Source organism: Rattus norvegicus, chromosome 19 (assembly GCF_021556685.1).
Source record: "Rattus norvegicus strain SHRSP/BbbUtx chromosome 19, alternate assembly SHRSP_T2T, whole genome shotgun sequence".
NCBI classification, from domain to species: domain Eukaryota; kingdom Metazoa; phylum Chordata; class Mammalia; order Rodentia; family Muridae; genus Rattus; species Rattus norvegicus.
In genome coordinates this window covers 50393792-50404227 of record NC_141552.1, presented here as the reverse complement: position 1 = coordinate 50404227, position 10436 = coordinate 50393792, and the positions used below count along the sequence as shown (strand labels likewise).

At 40.8% G+C, this 10436-nt stretch overlaps 1 protein-coding gene across 17 annotated transcripts in view; it reads right to left on the bottom strand.

Annotated features, from left to right (window-relative positions):
- Positions 1–2032: 2032 nt before the first annotated feature.
- The window catches only part of Nfat5 (nuclear factor of activated T-cells 5), an 86943-nt gene continuing 78539 nt past the window's right edge, over positions 2033–10436 (bottom strand). For 15 of the 17 annotated variants that reach the window (XM_087594600.1, XM_087594597.1, XM_087594598.1 and 12 more), the window contains one exon: positions 2040–10138. Coding sequence is in view for 1 of the 17 variants with exons in the window: in XM_087594609.1 (XP_087450735.1) it covers positions 5435–5508 (74 nt within the window). In the remaining 16 variants the exon portion in view is untranslated. 17 annotated transcript variants of the gene reach the window in all.

Sequence of the window (10436 nt, the reverse complement as noted above, 5' to 3'; positions counted from 1 at the left end):
ATACACACATTACTGGCTTAGCTCTGGTGACAGCCCTAAGGGGACAGCCTCCTTTACGGGAGAAGTATTTGTGTACATACCAATTGGTGTATGGTTGCAAAATGTGCAAGTCAAGGCTCCACGCAGGAGCAAACTCTGGAGCCCCTGCTTTTGTCTTGACATTTGTGTTGTGTGCACGCATGCCACGGTGCATTTCTGGAGGTCAGAGGGTAACTGTACAGAGTCAGTTCTCTCTTTCCATGTTTTCCTGGGTTCAGAATTCAGATTATCAGGCTTATGAGACAAGAACCTTTACCGGACAAACCATCATGGTGGTCCATATTTTCGGTTTACAAAGACTAACTTTATGTGTATGTGTGAGTTGGAAACCTCTAGTTTCTTTGGAAAGTTGGTTATGTCAAATGATGTTTTTGCTGGGTACACAGGTGAAAGGACTTTTTGTTGGAGCAGACACAGGAGGAAGGATGTTCAGATACAGCAAATACATGAAAGGACCAGGGATGAAGGAAGTATATGACCCCAGATAGTGAAGACAGGTACTGAGCATTGGTTGTTTGCTCCACCTCACTATTCTTCGCTAACAATATGCATGTATTGGTTTGCCTTGCATAGCGTTGTTGAGCTCAACTTGTGGTAACGCCACTATTGAAAGAAACTCGCCCGGGTTGGGGATTTAGCTCAGCGGTAGAGTGCTTGCCTAGCGAGCGCAAGGCCCTGGGTTCGGTCCCCAGCTCCGAAAAAAAGAAAAAAGAAAAAAAAGAAAAGAAAAAAAAAAAAAAAGAAAGAAACTCGCCCAAGAATTGCCTGCAGCACTTTGTCACTTCTGCAGCTTCCCCTCAGGCCACTTGTCGAGCCTTGGGGTTTCTTCAGGATTGAACTACAGCTGCTGGTTCATGCCTGGTGTCTACTTGCTTAGAGGTATGGATTGAAGCAGCAGGCTCTGGTGTGGTGTCTACCTGCCTAGAGGACTGGTCTGCAGCTGCTGACTTGTATTTGGTGTTTGCTATGGGACGGAATGGCTGCCAAGGAAGATCGAGCTTGCCCCGGAAGAACTATTGCTGAACAGGTCCACTTCCCCCACATCCTAAGTTTTCCATTACCTAGGCTGAGTAGTGGGCTAAAGGAGAGGTTGAACCCTTATTAAAAGTAGGTTGCAAAAAATGTATGCCTACATATGTATGCATGCTCAGAAGCGCCTGTAGAGGTCAGAAAAGGGTGTCTCTGCATAGAACTGGATTTACTGGCAGCTGTGAGCTGCCTGATATGGGGCAGGAACTAAACTCAGGTCCTTTGCAAAGAAGTATGAGCTCGTGACTGCCGAACCAACTTTCCAGCCACCTTTTCATCTTGCTTATTATACCTTTTCCATGCTATTTAAGCTTATCAATGACAAATGTTTACATTTCCTGATCTTAGGTGTACATGTGTGGTGTTTGTACATCTGTGTGTATATGCAGGTGCACCTATGTTTGTGTGTGGAGGGCAGAGGTTGACTTCAGGTCTGTTTGGATTGCTTTGCACCTCAATCCCTTATTATCAGGTTCTCCACGGAAGCTGGAGCTCAGAGACTCAGCGACGCTGGCCGGCTGGTCAGTGAGCTCCTGGGAAGTCCTGTTCCCACCTCCGCAGGGCTGAGGGCAGGTGCCCAGCACATCGGACTCTCTCTGAAGTGGTGGGATCTCAAGGAAGCTTTTCATTTTTGTTAGCACCCATGCTTCTTACTGGCTTGCCTTGAAACCTCAGAGCTCTGCCCACTTCTGCTCACAGTGTCCTTGTAACACCTGTACTACTAACTTACTGTTTGCCTTTGATTCACTGGTTCCCACATCTGGTTGGTAGACATATTCTTTTTGAGATATTGTGACCTGAACCCAGGGCTTAGCCCCTGCTGAGTGAGTAATCAGAGGCTCCAGGCTGGGCCCTCACACACGGTTCCTTCCTATCTCTTCCCTAGTTGTCTCCAGTCTCTGACATTTCCCCACATTGCTGATACATTCAGGCCAAAGTCTGAGGAAAAAAGATTGACACTCACTGCGAAATGAAAACTTTCAATGTTTTATTTTTGACTGCAGCTGTTTACAGAAATATAATTGCGAGTATACAAATGTTCCAATAGAAGCAAAATATCTTTTTAATATTTAACAAGTTATCACAGATAGCTAAAAACATAGATGCAAATGAAATTCCCCCAGAGAACAAACTGAGAATATCTGGTGTCAGTGCTCTGAAATTCCAACTATAAAGCCATATACACAATGTCACTCTTACGTCATTGCAAGACAATGCAAGAAGGCAGGTCAGTGGTTGATCAGTGTGCTCAAGCAGATAAAATTAAACAAAAACTCAAAATGGCAGAATGGCAGCTAAATCACTTGAGAACACGTTAATGAAATATTCCAAGTTACTCATTAAAACAGGGAGGAAAAGAAGAGAGTGAAACTCAGTCAAGTTGTCAGGAAAGCAGCAATCACTTGGAGCGCATCCTTAAAGGGAACAAGGTGAACAGGTACATTCACTAGATACAAGGAGTCAGTTCAACTGCACTGCAGACCCCCACTCCCCACTTTTCTCTGGTTCCGGGGACTGCATCTACCTTGGGCCTTGTGTATACGAAGGCCTATCACTGAGCTCTTACTTCAGCAGGACAGGTTTTTATCTGTCACAGAAGTTTGATTCTAAACTCACTCTCAAGCATCTGGGGTTATGTGTGAGTGTAAGCTTTCTGAGGCACGCTAGCTAAAATAACAATAGGCCACCCCTACACACCATGCATATTATTACTGCTGGGTGGGTAGGTGCTGGGTAGGAGAAGGGCCAATGAGAGAGGACAGGCAGGGGTGACGTGGGTTGAATGCAGGATCTTTAAAGGTGGTATTGCAAACCTGGGTTAATAAATTGTGTAGAATGCTCTGGATCCAGTGACGGAAGGGGAAGGGAGGGTCTCCACAGCGTCCCAACAGCCTGCCTACTTACTTTCCAGCACCAGTGTGTAGAGTAAGCCACTTAGCACTGCTAGTGTGGGACAGACAGCAGTGATTCTCAGAAAGCAAGTATTCATTGAGTTTGATTCTGAAAAGTGGATCTTTCTTTCATGAGTTAACTCAGTGATTGTAAACAGAGGAAGAAGATCATTGATGGAAGTGCTGAACTGTAAGGAGACCAACAGCCCTGCTTGCTTGTACTTATTAAGATGCACACAACTGAGAGGGGAGACACCCACATTATAAAATGTGCTGTCCTTTTATTTTGTTAAGTACTTCACCTGGAGTGTGAGTTCCAAGAAGAACCATCACTTGACTGCAGTGTTCAAATGCCAAGTAAGCTATTTGAAAAGAATCCTTTCTATTAAGAGAAGAAAATAAACAAGGTGCTATGTTGGTCTGGCCAGCCATCTATCTGAGATCTCAGATACAAGAAAAATGGTATGGAATGGCAATTCTGTTCTGAGAACTGGTCTAGCCAGAGCAAAACCGTGGTCTGCTGCTAAATTAAGAGGCAACAAAGAGAAAGCTTGTATTATACTGCCCACAATGTACCCATGTTATGCATAAACAGGAGACTGTAGCACCCATCAATTATTTTTAGCTAAGTAAATGTCACAACAATTAAAGAAATTCAGAACATTGCACCTATATATTGAAATCAGTCAGTTAATGTAAACTTTTTAGTCAGTGGCAGGGAAATGCCAAATGAAGTTAAATGAATTATTAATAACTATACTGTATATACATAAAACACATGCATTTCTTAGGCAGTACTGTAAATAAATTATTGTTGATAAATGACCACAGATAACCAGTTAAGGCTGAACATACATAAAGAAGAAATAATTATCTCAAGAGTAGGGAAAAAATTCCCTAGCTTTCACTAGATAAGAACTCAGATCAGTGACTCTGAAACTAGGGGTGCATTGGCCTCCCCTGGGACTTAGGGCAGACAGATAGATTGCAGGGCCTCACTTCAGATCCAATTCAGTATGCCTGGGCTAACGCCCAAGAACGTGCACGTCTAACTAGTTTCCGGTTCATAGTGATGCTAGCTGCGGGGTGGAGGACCATATTAGTTTGCATAAACCACACAAGTAGAAACTATACACTATAGCATTCTTATATAAGGGACATAAAATACACAGAAAGGGGAATGGTTCTAAGTAGCTCTCCAACACACTCATCAGTCAGTCACTTTACTATTTCTAAAATGGTCTGCAAAATGTAGTCATTTTCCTACAGCTACATTTCAAGGTCTTAAGTCCTTTAGAAAATAACAATTTCACACTTATTGTAAGTTACTTTAAATAAGCAGGCACCTTACACACCAAGCCATCTATCTGGAATAAATGTGCAGTATTCTGAATAGTTAAGATGTACTCTTGTTTTTTTTTGTTTTTTTTTGGAATGATTAAAGTGCACAGTAGAGTATGAAAAACACTGCCTAAGCATGCCATCTTCAGCCCACCAACAGCTATAAACATACTTGCATGGGGAGCACAGCTCTGCCCAGAGTTTAAGTTACTACTGTCCTTTGTCACTGATGTTCCTTTCTTCAAGCACCACCATAAAGAGCTAGATCAGAAACAAAATGGACAAAACCCAGTGGTATCTGACACCAAGACCTTAGCTTTCCCTCAACTCAAATGACTTCTGAGGGTTTTGTGACATTAAGTTTTCCAAAGTCAATTAAGTTCTGATAGATAAGAAATAAACTACTTTGCCACATTTAATTAGGGAAAAAAAAATCAATGTCACCCCCAGGCCTTATAAAACCTATGTTTTAGATACTGCTCTTCTCCCCAGCTAATTAGGATCAGAGAAGAGGCTGTGAGTAGTGCCTTTATAACATTTAACACACATTTTTGTGCATGAAGTCTTGCAGACAGACACATTTTTATTCTTATTCAGGTGAGACCCATCTATAATTTGTTGGGATGAGAGAATGAGACTTGATTCATACAAGCCTAAACAGTATGCACTTGCTTACCCAAGCTACTCTGCCAAAGCACTTTCTCTGTTACTTTTAAGTCAAAGGAACGACAAAGCCATCTTCTATGGTGACCAAGAAATGAAGAAAAGAATGGCCACACGGGAAAAGTACAAGTTAGGACTTGATAAAACCAGTTGTTTGCATACTTTTGGCAATAGTGGAAGGTGGAGTTTTAAGAAGGGGGCACTGGCATGGTAAAAAGGCACTTTTCCATAACATTTCATCTACATATAAAATATTAATGTAAAAATTTGCCTGAAAAAGCAAGAGCAGTAAAAACAGAATTTTATTAATATATGAGGCTTAGAATGACAAGAAAATAGTTAAAAAGTAATTAGGGTATCGGGACAATTTGAAAATGATACTGTAGAGAGTCAATCTCCTGCATCATGAAATGTCACCTCCACAGTTTAGTTCTAATGACAAAAGCAAGCAGAAGGGGAAAGCTCTCAGTCTATGTGATGGATGTGTAAGTGCTACTCCTCTTGCTAGTGTGTATGCCCAAGGTGTGTGTCTCTCTCTCTCTCTCTCTCTCTCTCTCTCTCTCTCTCTCTCTCTCTCTCTCTCTCCCTCCCCCTTCCCTCCCTCCCTCCCTCCCTTTTGGTGGTGCTGGGGATCAAACTCAGGGCCTTGCACATGCTATGTAAACTCATTACCTCTGTGCCACACCCCCGGCCTGGGTTATTTCTCTAATATGTCTACTGAATTACAGTTTTCTTTTCACTGAGCCCCTCCAGGTAACCAAAAGCAGACATAAGACGGCATCTCAGTTAGAGATGGAGCCTGTGTAGAGATGCAGAGTAAAGTCACCAAGTCTTCCACAACTTTCAACTAGTTAAAAATAAGAAAATAGAGATAACAAAAAATTTTACTAGGAAATGAAAAATTCTCAGGCTAACACCTGTAAATAAGTATAACTCTGCTGAATTTAAGAATTATTCAGGGGCTGATGAGATGGCTCGGCGGTTAGGAGCACTGACTGCTCTTCCAGAGGTCATGAGTTCAATTCCCAGCAACCACATAGTGGCTCACAACCATCTGTAATGAGATCTGATGCTCTCTTCTGGTGTGTCTGAAGAGAGTGACAGAAAAAATACAAAAATAATTTAAAAAAGAGAATTATTCAGTTGTGGTTATTTGCTGACAGGTTTCATTTTCCCAAAACAAGCGTTTATACTGGTTTAAAAAGGGGTCCAGGTAAGGTGCTTCATACCAGCAGGCCCAGGACTTGGGCAGCATAGTGCAACTTTGCCGAAAAAAATAAAAACAGACATTCAAAATGGTCAAAAGGAATTATCCCTTTCATTCTGAAGGGACAAATGCACAATTTCTTCCTTCTATTTTTTTCTGGGTACATTAGTCAAAATTCTGATAAGCAATAAATCTACGATAATGCAATTTTAAACTATAACACAATATTATAGAAAGAGGGGGCAAGGAAGGATGGGAGAATGGGAGGGAGGGGAAGAGGCCTCTTGTTAATACTGCTTCTATAATAAAAGCCCTTTAAACACTTGGTCTAAGGAGATGGTGTAAGACAGGTAGGACTACATTGGCTAAATACCAAATAACAATATGATGCTAGAATCAGAAAAGCCCACAGCAAAGCTTAGGAACAAAGTGTCTAATGTCTTCTCCTTGGTGTGAAATGACAAGACACACACACAGGTGTGTGTGTGGAGAAGGAGGGAGAGAGGGAGATTAGAAGAGAAAGGAGAGAGGGAGGGAGAGATAGAGATAGAGAGAGAGAGAGAGAGAGAGAGAGAGAGAGAGAAGAGAGAGAGAGAGAGAGAGAGAGAGAGAGAGAGAGAAAGCTCCAAGCATTTCTGTGAATTGCTGAAAGCAAGAGCCAAATGTAACAAAGGAATAAAATGTAGTTCACAGTTTATTTAGGTCCTTCTGCCAGATATAAATTTAATAAATCATGATTTCCAAGGCCTTTGTTGGCTCATTGAGTCTTCCCATTGGCAGCTGTAACTTGTAACAGTAACTGGGAAGCTGCATTCTTAGCACAAATATCAACCACTGAGCTAACTCTTCAATAAGACGACAAACACTTTTTGTAACAAAATCATATATTCAGAACATTGTACTTAACATGGACCTTTAGGGGCAAGGAACAATCAACAATGTAAGAAAACAAACTCCATCGTATTGAGCAGGAATAGGTAGCACAGCACAGCCCTTGTATAAATAACCACACAAGTGATGAGACTGAAGTGGGGGTTTCTACCTCCATCCACTCAAAGCACTACAGTTCAGGTGATGTTCTGTTCTAAACTTAAACATTATAAAACAGAAATTGGTCCCGGTGACTTGGCATTGCCAATCAGCATTTTATAAGGATAAGCTGCGAGTATACAACGAACAGAAGCCACCACACAAGCCAGACTTCTTGCTGCCACTTCATCTACAGCATGGTAGTATCAAACATTTTAATTTGATCTTGGTGAACAAACAGATTTCCTGAGTCACCTACATGATCTCAGAAAATAATTCGGAAAACTCAGAAGTAAATGGTTTTAAACTTTGACTTCTGTTTTCCTAACGTCTGCTAGGTCTGCTCTCTATGACGCTTCAGACAACACTCTGGCATCCACTTTACCTTTTCAAACTGAAGCACTGAATTGTGTGGCTGACTCTTACTGTAACCCGAACTATGTTGGGTGATTTTTCCCTATAGGAACTGGGGGAGAAGGAAGATATCAAGGAAAATACTTTTGGCTTAGAGAATTTATAAAGTAGCTCTGGATATTAAAAGATGGGGAGATGTTATTAAAATTACAAACATGGTTTTTTTAGTGTCTTTATAAATAAAAGGCATAGGATACAGAAAGCCAATTAACAACAACAATAATAAAATATTAAATATATAGTGAACGAAGACAGAGTGGCTCATTCTTGTCAAACACCATTTGACACACTGCCTCAAATGAATTTCCGTGCTCTTTAACATCTCACTGAGTGAAAGATCCAGCAAACACACAGTAAGTCGCCTTCAGCTCCCTAGTAACATCGAGGAACTGCCTGATGGAATGGCTACAGATAAACAGGCCATTTACTTCAAAAGGTGCTTAAATACTCAAGAAAGACATAACAAACCCCCCTCACTGTTATCAGACGCCACGTTGTGGTAGAACATCAGACAAACTCACAAATTTACCACAAAAATGTGTGGCAAAAAAGAATAGTTTATATATGTATATATATATATATATAAATTTCTATATTTATGCCAATGTACTCACTTAGTACAAGTAGCAAAATAGTATACCATTTCCTAAATATAAAATATAGCTTTCCAAAAAAATGAAACACACATTAGATATAAACCATCCAAAACTTGAACGATTGAAAACTGTTTTCAAAATTAAATGACCAGAGTAGGTCTCTTTCTGGAAAGTTCCCTTCATATTGGCAAGAAGCCTGTACTACTGAAAACGTAATCCAATGCCTCTCAGAGAGAGAAAGGAAGGGCCAGGGCAGAGGGAGAAGGACAAAGAGAAAGCAAATGACAAGAACCACAGACAAATAACAAAGGAAGAGTCACAAAGGGGGATCTGGCTATATAAACTAAACCAACACCACAGCTCCACACCATGTAGGACGGGGGAGACAAAAAAAAAAAAAAAAAAAAAGATAGGAAAACTAAGGAAAAAGGCAACAACCATGAGCTGGTAATTTTTAAAAGCTTAGAAAGTAAAAGAATTAAACAGGAAACCAAAACATATCGACATACGGAAGCTGCATACATGACGGCCTAATGCTGCATTGACACTTTGCACATGCCAAAGATAGAGGAGACCTAAGCACGTGTCCGGGTGTGGGTGGGAGTGAGAAGCAGGCATCCCATGGGTGGCAGCACACCCAAAACTCTACAGCTAATGCTACAAATGCAAGTTCTGGAGTGTGTAATTTTGCTCTCTGTAGATGTAACACAAGTAAATTCTTCCTGTGAAATCAATGATATGACCCTGTAAAGCCCAAGGCTGTGGAAACCATCAAGTCAGTGACCACTTCAACTGTAAAGCACTGAGGTGACCTGTGAATGGTCACTGCGGCTCAGGGAGAAGTCATAGTTTGAGAAATGTTTGTCTGTCTTGTCTGTAAAATTAAAATTTGTACTATTTATCATCAAAGCGAGAATTTTGGAGACTTCAGAACAGCACCGTTCATGGAAGAAAAAAGAGAACTGTTTTTTCCCGGGAATCAAATCCCAATAACTCCTGAAGGAGCATTCCTGGCCCTGTGCTGCTGACTGCCAGGTCACTGGGTCAACGAGGCTGCCTTCTCTAATTACTACAGGGTCATAAAGCCAGTAGAATAATAACAAAGCTAAAAAGAAAAAAATGAGAACAACAGTACAGGTGAGGCATATAAGAAGGGAATACTAGCCTAACGCTGGGTAAGAAAACAGACTGAAGTACTGTCAGTTTAAACTGCCGGAGGAGAATATGCAAATGTAACACGTCACACATCACCCCCTTCATTTTCATAGAACAAAATATTTTTATGCAGTTATGGCTAAATCCCTTAGTAGAAATACAGAGAACTAACACCTCTCTGAACAATGAACTCAGTAACACACCAGCTGTACCCAGGCTGTAAGCATGTCATCTGCCTGTGTGTATGAGGAGGAGTCCTCGTATCTGCAGAGTTCTTAATACAGCTTCTTTTCAGTCAATTACTGCTTCAGCTTCTCCATGAAAACTGAAAGAAATTCTTCACTTTGGCCAACAGCCATGTCTTTATTTTACATCAACAAAAGCACAGCCTTAGTCACACTGAACTTTACTTTGTCCTAAGCCACTACTTGACTAAAATAATGCAGGAAGGGAAGTAAGAATGTAAGTAAACATGACAAATATGATTTCCTAATAGCAAGAATAACTGAGAGGCCAGCCTTGCATTTAAAAACAGAGGACAAAAGCAACAACTCTGTCAGCTGGAAAATCACAGACTCTCAGTCATCACTGTTATTAGAAACGAAAAGCACATTGGTGGCAAATCACTGCAACAGGCAGCATGGGTGCATTCTTACAGTCAGGAAATCTATCCATTTACTCAGATGTCGTTCTTCATAATGGTTTAATAATCTTCATGGAGCCACAAGTTCTCAGGATATCTTGGAATCACCATTACTTTCTTCAGGGAATTTCTGAAGAAAAAAAAAATCAGTTATCTCATTAGGGAAAAAAATTTTGTAAAGTGTCTATCACCATGAATGACTTCAACTGTCCTATGTAGGGAACATCACCATATTCAATCTTCCTCGCTTTTTTGGTGGTGCTGCGTACTGAACCTAGGGCATCAAATATGCTGGGCAAGTACCCAACTGAGATATAGTTCCAGATTATAAGATTTATTATTTATAGAATTTTCTCTTTGTTTTCTTTTTCTACTATGATTGGATCTAGAGCCTTATAGGCTACCCTGATGTTCTGTCACTCTAAAGG